The following is a 23,000-nucleotide window of genomic DNA, read 5'->3' on the forward strand; positions in this document are numbered from 1 at the left end:
TTTTTTTTAATCCTGTCATTTTAAACTGAACCTATTAGTCTTCTGTTTTTGTATTTTTTTTTAATCAATTGATTGTCAATGTTTTACCAACATAGTTTTCATTTTTAGCTGCCTCGTAGAAAAGGATACTGATGTGTTTTGGTCGATGTTTTCCAAACCTTACATTCCGAACGCTCTTGTTTAATTAAACGTGGTTTATTTTTTAAAAATTATGTATTGTGGATATTTAAAAAAAAAAAGCATTTTATGGTACTCTGACAATTGTGCTCGCTGACTTTATTTAAATATGTATCAAAAGTTAACACCGTACGTTGGCCATGAAGACAAAAAAACAACAGTTGCCCTTATAGGAAAGTGATCTCAGTCTCCAAATTTTGAAAAAAGTCCTCTTGCATCTCCAAGTCAAGCTGCTCCATCCTCTGGAAGGCCGCATGGCCTTTTTTACCTGAAGAAAATTAAATGGAAGGGGAAAAAAGTGTGTCATAAATAAAACATGGCGGGAATGAAAGCCATCGGCCATAAAGTACCAAAAGAGAGGACCGCTTCCTTGGCGGCATTTCGAACGTCTTCATCGGGACACCGGCGAAGTTCAACCATGTGCTCGACACTCTCCGCGGCCTGGAAATACACGCACACGCAGCGCACTCATGAGTGTGTGGGAGTAGGAGGCAGGCAGACGGAAGCAATAGAAGGCCGATGTAATGATGCACCGCCGCTCGCTCGCTCACCCACCGCCAAGCATTTGAGCGCCAAACAAGAGTTGCGCTGGATGACCACGTCGGTGCTCCTCAAACTCTCCGTGTAGTAAACAAGTGCCTACACACACGCACATGTTACAGACACACAAAAACAAACTAAACGCACACGCAGGCGGACTTGGAGCGTTAGCCGAGCCGCATGCTAACACGGGAGGTGCGGCGTACCCTGCCTCGGAAGGCGGCGCAGTCGGACGCCCGTCTCAGGCAGCGGGCGGCGGCTCGGCACACTTTGCGGTCGGCGTCCGTCAGGAGCGCCGCCATCGCCTGCAGCGTGCAGCCCAGCGGGAGAAGGCGGGCCACGCCCCGCGACGTCATCCTGGTCAGCGCGCCCCGGCGCTTGGGACCCTTCACGGCCGACAGGAAGTACACTGCCGCGGCAGAAGAGCATTGTGAGTTTTGGGGGCGGGGCGGGGCGGGCGACGTGCGGGCGACGTGCGGGCGACGTGCGGGCGACGTGCGGGCGACGTGCGGGCGACGTGCGGGCGACGTGCGGGCGACGTGCGGGCGTGACGCACCTTCCTTGGACAGGCGGGCCACGAGCTCGCCCAGCGTGGCGACGTCGCATCGTCTCAGGTAAATCGACAGCTGGAACAGGCTCACTCTGTCGGCAGCGCACGGAGGCTGCGGAGGCCACAGCGCCGCCCTGCAGGCCGCCTGCACCTGCTGCAGCAGCGTGCGGAACACTGAATACACATCAGACACACCTCTGCTTACTTACACCACCTCAGAGACGCTTCTCGTTAGGATGGACATCAAAGACGCACGCTTCTAACACGCCTCAAAGAGAGCTGTGACTCATTTCGTTGCGCCAGAGACAAGGTGACTTGCGCGTCAGAGATGATGAACACGTCAAAGAATATTTACACCTTGACTTGTACATATAGCATGTTTCCCTGCACCAAGTGCATTTTCACGCACACGGTGCTTACAACCAAGAGCGTGTATGCCAGGAGTCTTCAAGCGGTGTCCTGCCTGCTTTCCGTCTCTCCCTGCTCCAGATATTCACCAAAGGTCGGCAGAGGCTGGATAACGATCCCGATCATTTGAATCAGGTGTGTGTCGCAGCAGGGACGGGTGGAAAGCAGGCAGGACGCCGGATTGAAGACCCCTGACGTATACGCTCACACAACATCCAAAACACACTGCCCAAACGTGTTGCTGTAGACACAACCGTTGGCATCCACATCACAAAGACACACGTGGACCGTACAGACCGTACACGCGCCAAAAGACGCCCGCTGACTTCACTTCACACACGGGCCTTTGCTGTTACCTCTTTCGGGGAGCCCGGGCTGCTTGGCCTTGACTTTGGCTTTAATTTTGTGCGAGTATTGTCTCCTGAGGGCGTTGACAAAGTTGTCCGAGTGGCAGCAGAAGGGAGAGGAAGAAGCGGCGTCTCGCACGCAGGCGGCCCAGAACAGCGGAACCTCCCCCCTCCTTTGATCCTCGGGAAGCACTGGACATCACAAAAGGGGACAACCTGTCACCTCTCAACCACCCGCCGGACAAATCAAACCAACCAACCAACCAACCAAATAGCAAGTAATCAAGTCATCAACCACCCAGCCGACAAACTTTGTCGTCAATCAAGCCACTAAGTAACCAACCAAACAACTGACCAACCAAATTATGCAAACAAGCAGTCAGAAGTCTTCGGTTTGACACGCATGTTAGTTAGTTAGTTAGTTAGTTGTACTGACAGTCTTCAGTGGCGATGTCGTCCTTGTCCTCCAGCAATAAGCAGCCGATTGCGTTCAGGACGTCCGCTTGTTGAGAAACGTCCTCAAGGAGACCCGCACGAGTCAAACCAAAGTTGATCCTCTGCAGCATCTGACGACAACCACCCAAATGAGATGAGATGAAGGAACTAGGGCTGTACAAAATATCGTCAAAATTCCGATCCGGCGACATTGCCTCACGCAATATGCGTATCGCGGAGACACGCAACCATTTTCTTCTGGAATTGTCTACTTGTCTAATTGCCAGAAGATTTACAAATCCTTAGCTTACAACACATTGAGCTGGCTTATTTTGCCGCATGCAAAAAATGTATTTCGTTCATTCGATAAGAAAAATGTCATTTCTTTGGGAAACACGTTAAGTCTGGCTACTACTTTTTTTTCATCCATTTCCCCAATACGGCGCAGCCCGAGAAGGGAGGTCCGTCGGGCCGGGAGAAAGCCTCGCTACCTCCAGCAGGATGCAGCATGTGTCCAGGTGTGTCTCCAGAGCCTGGTCCACACCCCAGTGGCCACAAGTCAGCGGGGCGACCGGCGGCTCATCCTCGCAGGCCCGCCGCTCGTCTTGCCAGAGGCGGCCGGCGCTCCCCGCGCAGGACGTGCTGCGCACAACGCACGTACGCTTACGAGTCGCGTGCACGCGCCCGAGACACGCGCCTCTACTTACACACTTCTTCAAAGACTTGCTTACGTCAATGACGCATGCTTACTTCTGCACAAAGACGTGATGATGCAAGCGTGCATGAAAATGTACTCACCTGCCAAAGCAGGAAGCGTTGTCGTCATGCGACAGGAAGTCAAAGCTGCACAGAACCTCCTCCACGGCCAAGGTGTCGTCCGACGACGACGGTCTCATCAGGGACAGGTCGTTCTGAGGGAGTTCAAAACAGACATTAAGGCCTATATAAATAAATACATTTGACTTGACTTGACTTTGTGGCGCAGGTGAGGAGCTGCATCTAGACACAAGCTGTACTTTGCCGCCAAGTCCAGATCAAGTGAATTGGGCAGCTTCGTTTGGACATAAACAGCGCTCTGCTGCCATCTTGACGCCACGGAACTACGCCGAAGTGAGTTGAGGAGCTTCATTTAGACACAATAGTGATTTACCGCCATCTCGAGTCATTTTGCGTTCAATGAACGACGTGTGTTGGAGCGAGTTCAAAGCAGCGCTCTGTCTCTCTCTCGTGACGTCGTAACTGTGCTAAGAACTTTGGACGCCATCTTCTAGCGCCAAGTGACTGCATCAAAGTCATCTCGACATTTGTAGTACTTTGCCTCCACTTTGTGCCGTCTCTCGGCAATTGCAACGTTTTGAGAGGGAGGCGTGAATGTTTCCGTCCGGGCCAGTCTCGAGCTTTCGAGCTACCCGGCCCAAGGCGTCCACCTGGAGCATCTCACCCTCAGGATGGTGCCGAGGCGTTCCGTCTGCTCCTTCAGGGCCCTCAGCGGCCGCTCGCAGCTCTGCGCCGTCCGCAGGTTTCTCTCCAGCTCGGCCAGCAGCGCCCCCAGTCGCAGGGCCTGCGCCCGCCTCTCGCCGCCGCCGGGGCTCCACACCCCCGCCTCGGCAGCCGCGGAGGGCGCCGAGGCCTGCGCGTCCTGCCGTCGGGGGAGCGCGGAAGTCAAAAGTCTGGTTTCGTTCATTTGACGAGGAGACGATTATTATGAGGGCGGCGCTTGGAATTGGGGACGAAAAGCCAACAAAGAGCAGCTTGACAAACTTTGCGTTGCTGGCTGACGCCGTGGGGAGGTGCGTCAGACTCAGCCTCCGCGGATCCTCCTGCGGGGTTGTCTTGCTTGTCTTTGAGGATGTCGGGGGTGCCGGACCTAAAGATGACCAAGATTTCTTCTCATTATTAGGAATTACAAGTTGAACTCCTTAGCTCGTTTGTAACGGACGTCAAGTCTTGTCACTCGTATGAAATATTCATGAGTTGTGTTTTTTAACCCTTCCAACTCCAATTTGAAGCTGCCCAATAGTAGTAGTGGCAGTTCAACCTCCAGCCAGCAGAGGGAGCTTTCACCTCCATCTATCCATTATCTATACCGCTTATTCTCACAAGGGAGTGCCTATCCCAGCTGACTTCGGGCAGTGGGGGGGGGGGGGGGGGACACCCCAAACTAGTTGCTAGCCAATCGCAGGGCACACAGTGACAAACGAAAAGTCACACTCACAATCAGACCTAGGGGCAATTTAGAGTGTCCAATCAACTTACCAACTTCAACTTTGCATGTTTTTGGAATGTGGGAGGAAACCGGGGTACCCACGCAGGCAGGCACGGGGAGAACGTGCAGACTCCGCACAGGGAGGCCGGCCGGGGTCGAACCCACCACCTCTGAACTGTGAGGCGGACGTGCTAAGCAGTCGACCGACGTGCCGCCGGAGCTTTCACCTCTTCCTCTTATATTCAAATGGAATTCTTCCGTATGATCACTGGAGGGTTTGTGCTTTCTCATAGCCTCATTTCAAAGCCTATTTGAAAGCTAGCAAATTCTATGATGAAGACCCCAAAATGTTAACTCATGTAATCTGGTAGAAAACACACACGCACGCAACTAAAATTTGCAAGTGCAGATGAGAAGGAAAGCCACGTAACTTCTTTTTTTATGACTCAACGTGTGAACAAAAAAGTCCTTTTCATGGGTTTCAAATGGTCGTAAGTGACCACAATAGAGATGAAAGAAACCATTTGGTGTCAAACGTATATTATCCATAGATGAAGTTGGAAATGGAAAAATGTGACGTGGACAAAAATGACAAAAATGAAAGCGGTCAAACGTCAAATGTTGAAGTTGTCACCTGTGGAGATCCACGAGAGAAGAAGGAGAAGCAAACATTCCTCCGCAGGCCTCCGCCTCCTCCTCCGCCTCCTCCTCCTCCTCCTCCTCCTCCGTCTCCTCCTCTTCCTCCCCACCCAGCTTCCTCCTTGTCCTCCTGCTGGTCACTCTTTCCTCCGTGTCCTCCTCCAGGCCAAGTTGAGTGTGACTACCCGCCACGCTGCTGCTGCTGAGGCTGGATGGACGGAAGGATCAATGAAATGATGGACTGATGAATGGTTGGATGGATGAAATGGTCAAGGGACGGAAGAAAGAATGGATGGATGGATGATGGACAGAAGAAAGGAAAGCTGGATGCATGCACGGTGGGCTGAAATGGCCAAAAGATGGACGGCCGGATGGATGCAGGAGGTTTGATGACGGGAAGGGTGGAATGACCGTTGGATAAAAGGATGGAAAAATAGATGGGTGGATGGATGGAATGATGAATGGATGGAGGAGTGGATGGGTGGAAGGATAGGAGGATCGAAGGTTGGAAGGGTGATTGGATTCAAAACATTGATGGATGCTTGGTTGGTTGGTTGGAGGATGGCCAAACAGATGGATGAAAGCACAGACGGACAGAATAGAGGACACACAGACAAGGATGGAGGCGTAGATGGTTGGACGTGGTGTGGTGTGCATGTACCTGGGTGGTGTCTTGGCCTGTGATAGGCTGGATGTGATGGACGAGTGGGACAGGTAGCTCATTAAAGACACGCCCCTGTCCCGCCCCCTTTTTGTCATCCGGAGTGGAACTGAAGCTCCTCCTCCTCCTCCTCCTCCTCCGTCCTGCAGCTCCCGAACCATTGACTACAACACCACACTCAAGATTCTGATCTTTTTATATTCACATCCTCATGAGCAACCTAGCTAGCTACATAAAATGTACGTACCTAACTAGATACATTATCTTCCTCGCTAGCTACTTATTTATCTTGCTTTCTGCTTAGCTTTCCACAATGTAGGTACCTACCTAGCTACCTACCAACCTCGCTTCCTGCCTAGCTACATAAAATGTACTTACCTACCTACCTACCTACCTAACCAATCCCTACCGTTTGACCTTCCTAGCTACCCGTCTTCCTAGATACCGGTCTACGTAGCTACTGTCCCAACATCCCTAGCTAGCGGGCTAGCTAGCTAGCTGGCTATCAGGTCAGTGTCCCACACACTCACCAGGAAGTACTTCTCTGAGAAGGAAGGCGTGCTGGGTGCAGTCCAACTTTGCACCGAAGTCTTCCTGCTCCAACCCGACGGTCGACTGCTCGACAAAAGTCCCACCTTCTCACCACTGTCCAAGGGACTACACGCACACACACAAAGGCACACAAATGTGATTCCTAGTTGTTGCTTAGGCGCTGGCGCTGGTGCTGGTGTGTGTGTGTGTGTGTGTGTCTTGCTTACTTCCAGGTAACCTCCAGCTGTAGCTTGATGGTCCCCAGCTGGGTGACGTCCACCAGCATGAGTTGGGGAGTGGCCACAAAGAAGTGTGCGCTGGCACAAGTCACCGTGCCCACCAGCTGCCAGCCCAGAGCCTTGGCCTCCGAAACCTGAGTGCGGGGGGACCTGACTTCAGCATCCAGATCCGGCCTTCTCAAATTTGGGGGCCGCAAATGTTTCCAAGAACTCTTTGCTAACGCCACTTAGACATTAGGAGCATGTGTACCCCTAAATTCCACAGGAATTAAAATGAATGAAGAATGTCACACAATTTGTGAACAAATGAACCGAAGGCCTGTTCAAATTCGCTACGGTCGACCGAGGCGACGTGAGGAGGAGCCTTCGAAGGAGTGGAATGGTCCTTCGGAAGACGCGGCCTATGAATTTGGTCACAGCTAAGCTTGACTGACGAACAAGGAATCGGCAGTATTTTTAGTTGTTTTTTGTTATTTTTTCGTTTGTCGAAATTGGTAGTCCCGAAATGCTAACGGAAGCCCGTTTACAATGATGATAGTCGGACTGGCCGGACAAAATGGCGGATAAACAGACGGATAAACAGACGAATGGCTGTGGGCGGAAGGTGATCAACGGGCTGCTGATTTTTTTGTAAAATGCCCAGCTCTGCCACTCCTGACACGCAGCCAAACAAAAAAAATAAAATAAAATAAAACAGTGTTGTGTACCTTTCGGTCTCACGGACACAACGACATGTGCCGCATTTTGTTTTTATTTCACCGATCACCACGCTGTGTGTGTGTCTGTTGTTTTTATTTGAATTTTTTTCTTTATTTGGCGGTGTGTCTGCTGGTGCGGCACCTGCTTGTGATGTGAAAATGAAGAGTAAATGCATCAAAGACACGTCGCCGACGAGGGACGGACCGGGACCGCGTGGGTCGGCCGGAAATACCGCCCAAAAGTTAGAGGCGGATAAGCGATGCCCAGCTCTGACAATTATTATTGCAAATGATTTTGAGCCCCAAATTTGAGAAGAACGTCTGTGGTCACCCTCCACCAAACGGGCCTCACCTTGATCTCAAAGTTGTGCTTGATGTGCGGTAGGAAGAGCGTCTCCTCCTCGTCCCAGGACTGGACGTCGTCGCTTTGGATACGGCCGCGAATCCTCCAGCGCTGACGGCCCAACTGTAGCACAACCTGAAGCAACAAGGCACGCCAAGTAAGCAAGTAGGCGCAGCACGTAGGCAGCTAAGACAGAGGGGAAGATGTGCATAAAGTATGTAGGTGGGTCAATGAGTAGGTGCCCAAGAAGGAATGTAAGATAGTTGGGAAGTAGGCGCAGTTGGTAGCGGGGGAAGTGAGAAATGTTGAGGTAAGAAGCTCGAGAAGTAGTCAGGTGGGTCGGTCGCTAGGACGCCAGGCGGATCATGTGGTTGGCTGGAGATGCTGACCTCATACTGGTCTCCGGGACATAGCCGGGCAAAGCCAATGAGACCTAGGAGCGGAAAAGGCATTGATATGATCCAAACTACCGCTACTATCCTCTAGCCTCTCCCATTTTGACCTTTCATCTTGACGTGAAGTTCTCCCAGGAGGACCTCCAGCTCTTCCTCCATGGCTGACATGTCCTGCAGAGAGAACACAAGTCGTGCTGGCCGGGGACTTTTATCACCTACGTCAGCGTTGCTGCCTATTAATTGCCAGGAGTTGTTCTTCTGCTCCAATCGCGTGCGAGGAAGGGGAGTGATCGTACAGCGCACGCGGTGTTCTGACGGACTAACTGCTGTCACCTTTGTGCTAAACATCCTGATCACAACGCTACAATTGTGTAGCGGGCAATTCTTGAATGAGTTGGCTTGTAAGTTTACAACCTGTGGTAACAACCTGCACGCTGTGCCTGTGGTTGCGTCCCAGCTCCAGGAGGCTCTCCCTGGACTCCCTGGTGGAGGGCGCCAGGGAGAAGGCTCTCTTCATGTTGACGGCTCCCTGGCAGAGACGCCACTGGACGCAGTAGTTCTCGTAGAGCTCGTCCACCTGCGGTGATACTTGGTCATTGTAATCATCTCAGGAGGCAGTAGCGGTAGTCCATAGTAGAACAGCACGTACGCGCCTTGTTACGCTAATCCTTCATTCATCGTCGTTACGGTCCAGACCGCCGCCAGCGATAGATGTTATCGTTTCGCATGATCGTTTGGGATATCCTTCTAAAATATGTGTTACCGGGTGACCTTGAGTGACCTAGGTCCGTCAGATACACAGTGGAGATAGCTGCCGACGATAAGAATGATTGCAAACGTCTTGAATGTTAAGCGCTAACCAACACTCTGACACACAGCGCTTCAAGCACAAATGCTTTGGAGTGAGTTAGCAGTCTTGTGGAATTGTGACTCAATAACTTTAGGAGTTCATATTTTGCCAATCAATATTGACTAAAAGGACAGGCAGCTATTTTGTTTGAAAAGAGATCGGACCTAAAAATCTGCGGTGTTGAATGCCATGCAGTGGTACAATGGGCGCACATAACTTTTGTGCTGGTGGGTGGGCGCACCAGCGCAAAAATTTCCTGTTTGTAGAACGTGCTTAATCCAAGTAATGACTCGATTCGAATTTGACTCCTCTTTGATTTGTTGATTTATTTATGTATTTTTTTTTCTCAGTAACAAGTCTTGCCGGAAGCAAAGTTTACGACTCGAGACAAGATGTCACGTACTCCCAATTCTAGCATTTACCTTGCTGATTTGGAATTCCAGTTTTCGAATAAGCCTCTCCTGAACTCGAATCTCCTGCAGGACCAAGGAAGAATGCAAAGTGATTTTTTGGATTATTCTGAGAGGCATGAGCTAAGGGTTGCTCACCTTGTCAAGGTCATACTGAAAGCCCTGCAAAGAGAGAAAAGGCCAAGCATTAAGTTACATCAACTGTCCGAACCGCTGATCAGAACTGAAACTTCCTCGTTGTGTTTGGGGTTCAGCCATCAGATAAGTATGATTTGATGTGCATGTGACATCACGATGAATTGGTCTACGTCACGGATGTCCAAATGTAGTCTTCCAGGGGCCGCCGCGTGCATTAAATTCAATGGCTGGTAGGGCCTCTTTGATATTCTTTGGCATTCATTTACTTAACTTGCTAAAACCAATTCATCAGTGTAATATGCAAAGAAAGTTTACATTATTTTTGTATAGCTTATATATCTATATTTATTTTAAGAAAACAACAAGTAGGTGTTAAAGCAAAAAGTCACGTTTTTAGGGGGGATTTTTGAGTGGCCAGCAGACTGAAACAAGAGAGGATGATCTTGACACTGAGCAGAAAGTGGAAAACAAGGAAATGGGGGATTATTTACTTTTTCTCTGTTCCTGGAGACCCCTGATCAATAATGTATACTAATCAGTTCCAAAAGGTTGTTGTGAGCTCACCAGTCGGGAGTTTCTTTTGGTTTCTCGCTGGCGCGAAGACAGAAAGTCCATTTCAGTTTGGTGGCGCTGTACATGCTCCCTGCACACACACGCAAAGAACAGACTTCACACTCCAGACCATCAACCTCAGTTTTTAGACCTCCAATTTTAGACATTAAATCTCAGACGTTACATTTGAGTCCTTGACCATCAATCCTTTGATCTCACATGTCAGATCTGAGTTTTCAGACCTCTGACTTTAGCGAGCAGACCTGAGACTTTTGTTCTCAGACCACCTTTTGAGATTTCAGACCACAGACCGGATATCAATTCTATGAACTCACAAGTAAGACCCTAAATCAGATATTAGACTTCAGAAGGCAGATACCAAACCTAAGATCTCAGATCTTAGAACACCGGCCTCCGTTTTCACAACTAAGATAACAGATCTCAGATTTGAGACATTATAGACTCCAGGCCTCTGTTCTTAGACAGTACTTAAGACCTCACACTTTAGACAACGGAGCTTTGACATTCACACTTCGGAGCTTAAACCTTACATAACAATCCTCAAAATTTACATCTAAGATCCCAAATCTGTTTTCAGACCTCTGATCTCACATTCCAAAACTCAGATGCTCAATTTCAGACCCCAAATGCCAATCGTCAGATCCCAGACCTCACGTTCTACAGACATGAGATAAAAGACTTCATGTCTCAAGCGTCAGACTTTAGACAGCAGAGTGTGGACATCAGATTTCTGAACTCCGACAATAGGTCTTGGACCGGAGTCCTCACACCTCCCATCTTGGCCACGTGTGCGGAAAATGGGACGTGACCAGGAGTAAATCTACCTGAGGCCTTTGCGTAGCGCCTGGAAGACGTGGTCCACGTCCTCTGGCTGCAGGGACCAGACGGATCCGAATCCTCTTCTGGGAGACAAAGGAGCTCGCGGAGTCTTTCTTTCAGACACAGCGCTGGAGCGCAATGAGTTCCGAGCGGAGGAAGGCCTGAAAAGACCAGACATGGGCAAAGTATTCACACTCTGTACTGAAGTACAAGTAAAGATACTTGTGTAAAAAGGACTTTGGTAAAAGTAGAAGTACTGATTCAATCCCAGAACTTACCGGTAATCAAAAGTAACAAAATATACAGACTCTGAAAACTACAATTTTAAAAAGTGATTTTTTTTTCCCCCACTATGAATTCAGTGCACATTTTAATATATATTAAAAAAAACTACGCAAAAAATAGCTTGCCGTCTTTTCTGAACTTGCATAATACTCATACTGGGGAGAAGAAAAAAATGCATATTACGTGACATGTTAATTATACCAAGAGTTAACAAGCATTGGCTTGACATTTATGCTATCAAAACGTGTTCCCATAGCTTTATTGACCTTGTGACACACAAAAAATGTTTGATTAGCTAATCAAGTGAAACTGAAAAAAAAATCACCTTACCAGTATGTATTTTTTCAGTATAGACTGCAAACCTTTGAGCGCCAGAACCTGGTGGTATTTAATGTGGCACAAGACACATCATATTTGCCATAAAATGTTCCTGGAGCCAACAACAACAGCAACAAACAATTCTCAAATGAGGCCATGCAAGGGGAATATCTTCCATCTCTGAATCTGTAGCCATCATCGTTCATGCTCCTTGTTTCCCGCAAAAAGTGTTGCAATACTTTTTTTTCTTTTTTTTTTCCACCTGATAAGACCCTAAGATCTTAATCAAGATCAAGATTTCAACCACGGTAAAAACATTCCATCTCTCTCTGTCCTCTTTTTTTACATAGTGTTTTCATCCATGGAGGTTGAAAAAATTAACAAAGTGTAGAAAGTACAGATATCTGTTTTCAAATGTTCGGGAGTCAAAGTAAAACAAACTGTCAGTAAAATAAATACTTCTGTACAAATACATGGAAATTCAATTTAAGTCCAGTAAGTGTTTGTACTTTTTTTTGTTAGCCTGGTGCTAATGATGCTAACACTCACCGCCGTCGTCCTGTCAGAGAGCCGAACCCCGTGAAGGAGCGACTGCGATGGATCGGATTTCCATCCGAGGGCGAGTCAAATCGCAGCTTGACCGACATCCTGAAAGCAGGAAAAGTAGTTGTCAGGCGTCCTGTTTCCTGTTTCCCAATCCATTCACGCACGTCAGCTCACTAATGACAAAGACCACATGCCTGACCCTAAAAGCGCACAAACTGCAGCCTCAGACACTAGCCTTTCCAAAGATACTACAGGGTTACCTTGACTTACGAGCGCCCAGAATGTACCAAGTTTTCCAGTTATGAGCCGTTGCCTGATGGTTTTCTTGCTTTGAATTCCAAGCAAGCGATGAAAGGAACAGACAGACCAAAGCCACCAAAACTATTTCAGTTGTTTACTCAATGGGATAAATAGTCAAACACATGAATACAAAATGAGAAGACTTCAAAGGCCACGCCTCTTCATGTCACACAAAAATTGTAGTCCTTTATGTTCTCTTTTATGCTCTCTTTTGTGTTTTTTTGACTATACAGTGCTATTTGTCTTGATTAAAAACACAAGAAAACTGGGTGGTTTTCCGGGGCTGGAAAGGAATATTGAACAGGTCAGGGTTTGGTTGCTCTGCTCACAAGTATAAAAAAGGGAAAAAGAAGGATGCATGGGGAAAAAAGCTTTTGGCAGCGGTTGGGTTAAAGGTGTGGATAAAAGACAGAGACAATTATTTTTCCATTTGAGTCACTCTGGCTTGAATGGTACGGTCCGCACCCAGAATCACAAATGGGATGACTTCAGATTTTAGAGCCTATACTTTAGGTCCTCAGAAGACCTCAAACTTCAGACCTCAGATCTCCGACCTTGGATTTCATCCACAGACTTCAGAACCCAGACCTCTGACTTCAGGCCTTAGAAATCAGTCTTCTCAGTCTTCAGACCTAAGACATTCTCGCTTCAGATCTCAGAGTTCTCCCCTAAGATGTTTGAACTTAAACTTCAAACTCAATATCCTACACTTCAGACATCATACTTAAGACTTTCGACTCCCAACCTCAGACCTTAAATTTCAGACTTCATACTTCAGACAGCAAATGTTCTACTTCATATCTCAGATCGCTGATCTCAGAACAGATATCTCAGAGCTCAGACTTCGTACCTTATACATTCTTCCTTAGACTTCAGACCAAAAATATTAGACCTCAGACTTCATACCCAAAACCTTGGACTTAAAATGTCAGACCTAAGATTTTAAACTTCACACTTCAGAAGTCAGTTTTCAGATCTCAGATCAGAGCCTTCAGACATCAGACTTCAGACTTCCGACCTCATACTTCGGACTACAGATGTTGGACTTCAGACCTCAGATATCCTATTTCAGATTTCGGCGCTCAGATATCCGATCTCAGACCTCAACCATACCTCAGATCTCTGAGACATACCTATTTTGGCTTCTTTGATCTTATTCTTTTGTTTGTGACTTTCCACTTTTCTGCGGGCAAACCATAATTTCCTCATCTTGTTTCTATTCTATTTTCTCTTTTCTATCGTACCATTTGATTCCATCTCTCTCACACATACGACTGAGTCATCTTCCACTGCGAGGCCGCGTTTCCTCCTTTTGTTGTCTTGCTCTGGACTTCCCTCTCATTTCCACTCAAAACTGAGGACGAGCGCTGAAACAACACAACAAAACTTACAAAACTTAGAAAAACAACAAAGCAAGCCTCAGAGATGTTATTTGAAATACATCTTGAGGATTTATCTTTCTTCTTCTTCTTCTTCTTTTGGGATCTGCGCCAACTCAAACAAGACCGACTCGCTGCGGAGGGTTCAGAGGTTAGAAATGACTCATGCTCCCCAGGGAGGCCAACTATGCCACACACACACGCACGCACACACACACACACACACGCACACCCACACACACACACATGCATGCGCACTAACACACATGCATACAGGATGTTGGACAAGGCATACCAAAATGACTTGGTAGCAATGGCAGTTGTCCTTCGACACTATGTGGACACAAGTATTGGGACACATCCCTTAATAAATCAATCAACAATCAATCAATCAATTAGAGATCTTCTCAGGTCCAAAAAAATGGGCAATGTTCCAAACACAGTCACAATCTATTATTTTGTAGAAAGTCTCCCACAAGCAAGTATTTACAAAAAAATAAAAGGTAAAGTTGACCACTAAAGTGCAAAAGATGTGCACAGTTGATCACAAAAAGTTGCACTTTGACACACAAATGCTATATAAAAGTTATGCTATTGTCACGGAGTTAAGTCAAGTCAGGCAAAGCTCTAGTTTCACTACCGAATTGAAATATTAAGTACAAAAAGAAAATATTTACCATGACCAACATCACACATGGACAACATTTTCCAGATGCATGCCAACGTCTTGTAGAAAGTCTTCCGACAAAGCAATTCTTTGGCGCAAAAATGGTAATGTTAGTGTGGTTAATTGTTGATCACAAAAAGTGATATTTTTACACAGAAATGCTATACTATAATACTATATGTAGACACAAGTGCTCATTTTTGGCCAGGAAACGTGCACCTCCTTATAGAAGGTCTGTATTTTGCCAGTAAACAAAACAACATTAGCTCACCAAAGGCTACATTCAACCAGGAAAATATGATATTTTGCCATGAACAAAATGGCGAATTCTCAAAAATTCCCCAGCAAACCAATTCTTTGCCACAAAAATGGTAACAAAAATGCAATCATTGATCACAAAACGTTTCATTCTAAGTATTTTTAAAATCAATCCATCAATCAAACAAGTAGATCATTTGGACTTTTTCCATTTTATAAGTAGCTTGCACGTTGAAAAATTATGGCTCGACCTAATTTAGGCAATGCTAACATTTCCCCTTTCAAAACTTCTTCACTTCTTCTCTTGTCTCCAAAGGTATCCATTTGCCAAGGAAAGTGCTACTTTTTGCATTCACAAAGCTACATTTGTGCACAGAAGGCCACATGCGCCTCGCAAATGTATGATTGTTGAACCGGAAGTCAACCCAAACATATTTTTTTCAAGAATGTGTTCCCAGCAGGCCCACTAGTTGAAACACGGCATTCTGATTCATTTTGCCTTTGTGGAACATAGATTAAGCAGCAAAATGCACTCGTTTTTAGCCATCACTGGAGGCGGCCATTTTGTCTTCTGTCGACTGAAAATGACATCCCAACTGCTCACAACGACCAATCACGGCTGGCCTGTTTTCTGAATCTGAGCCGTGATTGGTCGTTGTGGGCAGTTGTGATGTCATTTTCAGTCGACAGAAGACAAAATGGCCGCCCCCAAAGATGGCTAAAAACGAGTGGATTAACACTTATTCCATAAACGCAATATTTATTAGAATGTGGGCTTGCATAGAACATATTCTTGAAAAAAAATGTTTGCGTTGACTTCCGCTTTAAGGAAATGCTTTTATTAGGCTTCATGTTTTGACTTCCAGGCAATGTGTTGCCATTAAAATGCTACATGTGTGCTGAAGCGGGCAATGTAAATGCTATTGCTTCGCCTTGCGGGACTCCACTAGCCCAAGCAAATTCAAATGACATTGTACGGTGCCCTACATTTGATTACAAAAGGCTACGACAACATTTGTGGCAGCGTGCGTGACATGTCGCTGCATGTGCTTGCCGTTATCTTAGCGTCGCTATCTGTGGCCAACAGATGAGCGACGCCTGCTGAGCGCCGCAACACGCACGCTCACGCACGCACCCGCACACGTACGCACACAGAAGGTCAGCATGGTGGAACACTGGTAAGATGGGCGGTCTCACAGCCACAAGGATCTTGAAACAAGTCACTGTACATTCAATACAGCTGACTATTCTTGCTTCTGTTTGCATCCACCTCTACACAGAGTAGTATACTGTACCGTATTCTTATGATGCTGTCTATTGCTTATGTACACTACAGACCATTTATTGCTTGTGACGTACAATGCCCCCGACTAGCCTGACTGCAACTCACTTTCACGTCTGTACTTACCATTGCTCATATACTGCTTATTCATACATACTGCTGACTACTGCTCCTGTTCACATTCACCTTAGTACTTCTAATATCTTATAACATACTGCTTATATACACGATTTATTGACTTACAGTATGTAGTTGTTTTGTTACATACAACGCTGCTGACTATTCCTGCCGCTGTTCACATTTGTACACATACAGTAGTATTTATTAAGGATACACTGCTTGTAGCTATACTGCATTTACACCATTTATTGATACATTGTTTTTTTTGCTACATACAACACTGCTGACTATTCTTGCTCACCTCTGTACATATGCCACTAAATGTCTTTATTACGCAGTACCTATGCTGTATGATTGTAGACTATTTATTGATCAACGTGCACTAGTTTAGCTACATACAATCCTGCTGAGTAGGCTTATGCAGTAATATTTATTTAATCCCTATCTATGTGCTATTTATTGCCATGTCTAGTTCTAGCTACATATAGCGCTGCTGACTATTCCTGCTCCTGTTCACAGTCACATCTGTACATTCTATTGAGGATGAACAATGTACTGTATATTCTCAATAAAAAGCAGACTGTTATACATCTTACAGTAGACAGTATTTGGACTACTTATTGACGCATTCATAGTCTTTTGCTACATACACGCAGCTGACTATTCTTGCTGCTGTTCACAGCCATTGTGTACGTACGTGGTATATAGCACTGACAGTACATACAGTAAGTAGTAATACATTTCTAATAAGCAGTCTCTGAGACGACTGCTTATTTACTGTATACATGCAGAATTTCTTTGCTTCAAGCAACACTGCTGACTCGTGGTGCTGCTCACATTGACTTCTGTATGTACACATACTGTAGTTAGAATCTATTTATGAGAAACAGCTCTGACGATTTATTCATGGATGTCGCGTTGTTTTGCCACATACAATGATGCTGAGCATTATTGTTGCAGTACACAGTGACTTCTGCGTGTATTTGGTAAATGTCACATCTTATTTGATACATGTGTACCGTAGTTCTTTCTAGATACAGTGCTTCTGGCTGTTTTGTTGCTTGTTGATGCTTTCAATACAATACAATTTTATTTATATAGCGCATTTCATAACAGCCAGAGCTGTAACAAAGCACTTTACAAACAATAGAATAAATGCACATTTTCATGTTCTTGTTATGATTCTGTGGTTTGGATATTTGGAATTCCAAACAGTGGGTTCAAACAGCTGCATTCAGCTTCTGAAAGTCTTTGCTTGTTTGTTTGTTTGTCTGTCCCGTCTACACACACAGCACATGCATGTCCTTCACGCAGCAACACATCACGCTATGATTATTCATATCTTAAGAAAAGCAGCAAGTCACTTACTTGCGGTGTGCATGAAGAAGCCGAATTCGGGAAGACGTTAGTTCCAAGTCCAAGGCTTCCTTAGCTCAGAGGTTCCATCCTGGACTATTGGGGCGCTCCTCAACATCTGCGTGTGTGTGTGTGTGTGTGTGTGTGTGTGTGCGCGCGTGTGAGTTGCTGATAGCACTTTTAGGACGTTTCAGGTCGACGACGTGACTTGTGGTCTCCCTTGCCTCAGCTGAGCTTTCCTCACCACTCCCACTGTCCTCCTCCTCCTACTCCTCCTCCTTTGCCGTTCGTCCTCATCCCTTCTCCTCCGTCGCCACTCCGTTCGAGCCTCTCTGCTCGTCTTCTGTTGAACTTGCTCTCGTCGACCTGATCCCGTCCGACTGCTACCAAAATGGTCTCTTCTGCCGCGCTTCGTCTTCTTGGCAACACGCGCACACTTTTTCCCGCACCCCTTACTGCTTTTTTCCCCCAAGCGCTACTCCTTTTCCTGCCTCCTTTGTTTACTTTCCTTTGCCTCAACTTCCTCCTCCTCCTCTCTCCCTTCCTCTGCTTCCAGTCTGCCAGCACCCCCCACCCCGCCCGCATTCTCCCAACGCCGCAGCTTGTATACATCTGGCCCTATGTTACACCGTGTACACGTCCCTACATACAGTACAGTACGTAAGCATTGACATGCAGCACCTATTATACGTGCGTCTAAAACTGTGAATACGGGCATGCAGTACATTTACAGTATATCCATACAATACAATATGTATACTTGACATCTATGCATGTCATGTGTATACAGTGTGCACTGCAGCCTGCAGTCAATCTCTTGTCACGATGTTTTTGCGTTATTTCTGGAATGTTCTGTGCAGACTAAATTGGATCCATATGTGTTTTCCCCCCTCCTGCTCATTTGTAAAGTGACAGTTGTAACTAAAATGGCATTTTTTTTTCATTTGTGCATGTCTTAATTATAATGCATATTTATAAACTGCTCTAGTGTTATTTTTTTTTCATAAAATGTTTTTATTACATTGAATGAAACATTTTCCCAATTGTTCAAAATGTATTGATGAATTGTAATTTTAAATGGTATATTTAGAGTAAAGAAAGGTCATATTGTTTATAGTCGTCCGCAATCTAGAACGTCATCAATTACTCAGTTGACACTTTCTTCCACTGGTGTAGCTGACGTCGGGTTGGTGGGTTTTGTAAACCCATGTGCCCTCTTGTGGTCAAACTTTTTTTATTGTTATTTATTTATTTTAAACGTAATGCTGCCGCGGTTGACTCTCGCAGCCACAGGTAGCACGGAGTGTAATGTCAGATTGGGTCACTGCATAGTGTTGGAGGGATATGAAGAATTATGAATGCCCGCGGACACAATGCAGCAAAAAGTCACCCTCCCTTTTGTCACGTTTGCGACTCGTTGAACCAATGAGGCCTATAGTTACACAATCGTAGTATGACACCCTCTACTGTTATTTTCTGACCAAATATGTACAAAAAGGGGGGAGCATTCATGGAAATAACTTCGGAAAAAAAAGAACGAAAAAGTGGATGGAAAAAAGAAATAAGGGGAGAAGACAGAAACCTTTAAAAAAATCTTAATAATCATCACTTCATCTGGACATCAAGGTGTCATCAAATGAGCACTGACAGTCAATATTTGATCATATCTATCGATGGCTATATTATAGGCTACAAGTAAGTGGAATGGAATCTAGAGGACGGATAAAATGAAACGGTTAATAACAATGTGCAGCAAAACAGGTGCTTTTTGTTTTTATGACGCACGCACACACGCGCGCGACTCAGGAGAGCAGCATCAGTTGCCATGGCAACTGCCTCAGACCGGCTTGTCTGAGCCAACATGGCTGCCCAAGGTGAGGTGTGTGTGTGTGCCTCCATGCATTCAGTATGTTTGTGTGACATTATTATTCGTATGCATTGTTACGAATTCTTTCAGCGAATGTCTTAACATCATGATTGATTTTCTTTTGGGGGTACAACTATTTTTCTGGCTGAGAGTAAAGAACATGACATAACTCTGTTAGTGCTACGACTTTTTTCTTCAGCAATGATGACTCTTTTCTTGTAACCGGGAACCACATTTTTTCACGGCATATATATAACAATCATTTATTTACATATTTACATAATCAATCAATCATTTTTGGAAATCTATGAGAGACCCTTAATACATTTTGCGTGATGAGATTCCCTGGGGGTCAAAGTTAAAGTCAACAATAACACGCGCGCACTCACGCACCCACGCACCAATTACGCTAACGTGCTCGTCTACCTGCGGCACACGTGCACACGTACGCAAGCAGGCACGCACGCGGCCGCAGCTGGCCAACTTCCCGCGCATCCATCCAGACGCGCTTCTTTTTTCGGCTCCATTTTGGCTCCTCCATCTCGGGGATGCAGCGGCAGGCGGAGGAGTCAGTCAGCCCGCCGACATCCTGCCGGAGTCAACTCTTTCTTTCTTTTTTTTCCCCTTTTTTTGTGGATGTGGATCCCACCACTGATGCACTCCTCCTCCAACGCCTCCTGGTGCTCCTGCTCCCCCCCTTTTCGTGCTGCCCTCCTCCCCATCACCCCCTCCCTCCCGCTCATTTTTTATGCATTTTTCCGAACTGTCATGGCGATTTTGTGTCCTTGGAAATAAGCAGCAGCAACAACAGCAAACGGCGGCGGTGGTTTTTCGCGCTCACCGGGCCGAGGGAGGTGGACGTCTCGTCGGGCTGAGCCGAGAGGGAGCGTGGCTGCGGCCGCTGGAGCAGGTGAGCGGCTTGCCATACTGGCTGGCCGGCTGACTGGCCGGCCGGGCTTCGTCCGTCGTCGTCGACGACGGCGGCGGCGGCGTCGCCCCGGACGGACTTTTTGCCGGAGCTCCACACGTGTAAGGAGGAGGCGGCTGTCGGAGATGTTTTTACCCCCGCGCTGCGGGGAAATGACTGAGCTAGCAGACCCGCCGAGCTAGGTGGCTAACGCGGCAGGAGCTAAACACAACCCGGCGAGGGTCTCCTCTTTCCCCGCCCGCCTTGGTGTGATTTTCCTTCTAAATGCTAACCGCCTCCGCTCGAAGCTCCCTCGGTCGGAGACGAGCGCCTCAATGGCGGGACACTCACACACAGAGGCGGGCAAGCCTAGCGTTAGCTGCCGCGTCGGCTAGCATCCCCTTCGAGCCCCCCGAGCGATGTGGAAGCTAGCTTGCTAGCTGGTTAGCCTCCTAGCTCGCTTGCTTCTCAGGCGAATACGTTCACACTCAGTCACACCTAAAGATGGCAACTAAACTAAACTAAACTAAATAGTCGCCCCGTGTCCTTTCACTTTCATCTGCCCAGGTGGGCGGACGAAGATGCTGCTTGGATTTAAGGCTAGCACAGCCTCCAAACATTCATATCACAATCACAAAACAGAGCACTTCTGTAACTAGTATATATACGACTTAAAACCGCGTGAACGTCAGCAATACTAAGGGAAAAATGAATCATACGCTTATAAGTACTAACAAAGCGCCTCGTTGCTCTGGCTTCAAAGGTAAAATCCCACAATGGGAAACATGTCCAATTTGGAAGAAATACCTATATGTGAACCATTTCCATGTACATCTCAAGGGACACACATGCCTGTATCAGCACTAAACAATAATACTTAGTAATTCCAATAATTTCAGATATTGCTTGCAGGAGGTACTAAAAGTTCTGAGAAAATCAGATGATGGTTTCCTGAGAGCTTGTGTGTGTGTGCGTGTGTGATTGGGGTGGGGTGGGGGGCAATTGTTGTATATCTTATTGAAAATCTGGGCAAAAATGCTAAAGCAAAGCAATTTCACGTCATTATTTCACAACATCTCCCTTCGCCAGTGGACCTCATCAAAGTACTTCCACCTAGGGCTGGGCGGCAAATCAATATCAATATGTATAACGATAGACACTTGGGCTGGGACTTGTTTTGCGAGTCGACTAGTCGCCAATAGTCGCAATTATCGGATCATAATTTGATCGTTAATATGATATATTAAGGCAAACTTAAGTAATGCGATTAGGCTACATATTATGTAGCCTAAATCGCAGGATGTTGCACCAGCAAGCAGCCGCTCTTGTAAAACTATCATCAGCACTGGGGGCGAGATCTGGCCCATCACATCAATTTATGTGGCCCACGAATGCAAATCTAGCCTATGTCAACTCCCATGATGCTTGCTAAAATATGGACCAAAAGTTCAAATTGTCATATGTAATAAATGAAAACGATGAGATATTACGAGCATTTTCTTAACGTTTTTACAGTAACTTGAACAATAGTCGAACAAACTATTATTATTGTCTTCTGATTCTGTTGTCCATCAATTTATTGTGTACTGTACATGTAACAATATGAGGAAGTGATTAATCATTTATATGGTTTCACAGTCATAACGGCCCTCCGAGGGAAACCGTAACTACAATGTGGATCGCGACAAAATGAGTTTGACACCCCTGCTTTAAGGTATGTTCAAAAAAAAGGGAATACAACTAAGATGTACGTTCAACTTCTATGAAGCCTTTCAGCCTGCAGCAGCATTCCTGACATGTTTATAAATGGTGGAACAAGTTCAATTGAAGACAATACTGTGGCTGTAGCATTTTTTGCTGTCATTGTTAAATGCATTTTAAAATAGAACCCCAAATTATACACACTATGCAAACTTGCACTATGAATACTATTAAACTATCTAGAAATATTAAAACAAATGACTTGTAAAAATATATTACTGTACCCAGGCATCAAACATTTTTTAAAATGTAGAACATAGTGAAATCAAATGAGTAAAATTAGGAAAACACATTGTGCTTAAGAAAACGATAACAAACACTTGTACAGGTTTTGAGTTTCTGTTTTTATTTAACCTTTATTCATCCAAAATTATCCACACCTTTATTGATACTAGTATTTATAATTTAAAAGTATTGCACTGTATGTTGCGTTCATGTGTGAGTGAGGCAGAGTGTATGTGTGAGACTGCATTTTTGTGTGAGTGCGTGTGTCTGTTGTTGTGTGTGAGATTTTGAGTTTGTGTTATGAGCGTGTGCGTATGTGACTGCGCGTCTGACTCCGTTGTCTGTTTGTGCGTGAGATGGTGTGTGTGTGAGCGTGTGTGCACGCGCACGTGGTGCGTGACGTCAAAGCTGTTGTCCCAGTTTGCCTCCGTGGCCGTCGCTTGACTGGTCGTCCTCTGGCAAGGCGCTAAAATGAGCTCACGTGATGGCGTGGACCACTTTCACACAGAGAGCCCGCAAAAGTGTGGCAGCAGAACCGTAGCAGATCCTAGCGGGACAATGCAATAAAACCACCCCAGGCAAGTCGAGGGGAACACCTCCAATTAGGACTGGGCAAAGTACGGTATAAATCGCCAGTGATATTACCGTGAACGTTGCTTAAACGATGTGCAATTTTGCAATATTGAGTCTTGATGCCGCTCCTCTTGCTAGCTGTACGATGCATGCATGAACCTCAGCAAGTTGAGTGTTTGTGCTTAATTGCGCGCTCG

The 23,000-nt window shown here is 46.2% G+C and overlaps 2 protein-coding genes across 8 annotated transcripts in view; one reads left to right on the plus strand and one right to left on the minus strand.

Moving 5' to 3' along the window:
- Positions 1-261: 261 nt before the first annotated feature.
- On the minus strand, positions 262-17,993 carry ripor3 (RIPOR family member 3). 3 transcript variants are annotated; one of them, XR_015088099.1, is made up of 25 exons: positions 17,483-17,993; positions 12,112-12,210; positions 10,965-11,120; positions 10,132-10,210; positions 9,568-9,591; positions 9,442-9,495; positions 8,597-8,746; positions 8,277-8,340; positions 8,164-8,207; positions 7,784-7,909; positions 6,722-6,867; positions 6,494-6,620; positions 5,964-6,127; positions 5,298-5,510; positions 4,219-4,324; positions 3,899-4,096; positions 3,256-3,368; positions 2,949-3,099; positions 2,459-2,588; positions 2,032-2,214; positions 1,274-1,421; positions 924-1,126; positions 733-816; positions 528-618; positions 262-445 (listed from the first exon to the last, which is right to left on the minus strand). XR_015088099.1 is itself a non-coding variant. In XM_086040335.1 (25 exons), the coding sequence occupies exons 2-25, from the start codon at positions 12,207-12,209 to the stop codon at positions 345-347; spliced, it is 2,973 nt and encodes a 990-aa protein (XP_085896461.1). In that variant the 5' UTR covers position 12,210; positions 17,483-17,991; the 3' UTR covers positions 262-344. The 3 variants fall into 3 exon arrangements, 2 of the variants coding, with proteins under 2 accessions (XP_085896461.1, XP_085896462.1); XM_086040335.1 differs by having other exon boundaries at positions 1,274-1,441; positions 17,483-17,991; XM_086040336.1 differs by lacking the exon at positions 262-445 and having other exon boundaries at positions 525-618.
- Positions 17,994-19,747: 1,754 nt separating this feature from the next.
- The window catches only part of chd6 (chromodomain helicase DNA binding protein 6), a 55,833-nt gene continuing 52,580 nt past the window's right edge, over positions 19,748-23,000 (plus strand). For 2 of the 5 annotated variants that reach the window (XM_086039814.1, XM_086039817.1), the window contains exons 1-2: positions 19,748-20,247; positions 21,883-21,958. The gene's annotated coding sequence lies outside the window, so the exon portion shown is untranslated. The other 3 variants (XM_086039815.1, XM_086039818.1, XM_086039816.1) reach the window with 3 other exon arrangements.

Source organism: Filicampus tigris, chromosome 9 (genome assembly GCF_054856515.1).
Source record: "Filicampus tigris isolate MCC_2025a chromosome 9, RoL_Ftig_1.0, whole genome shotgun sequence".
Lineage (NCBI taxonomy): Eukaryota > Metazoa > Chordata > Actinopteri > Syngnathiformes > Syngnathidae > Filicampus > Filicampus tigris.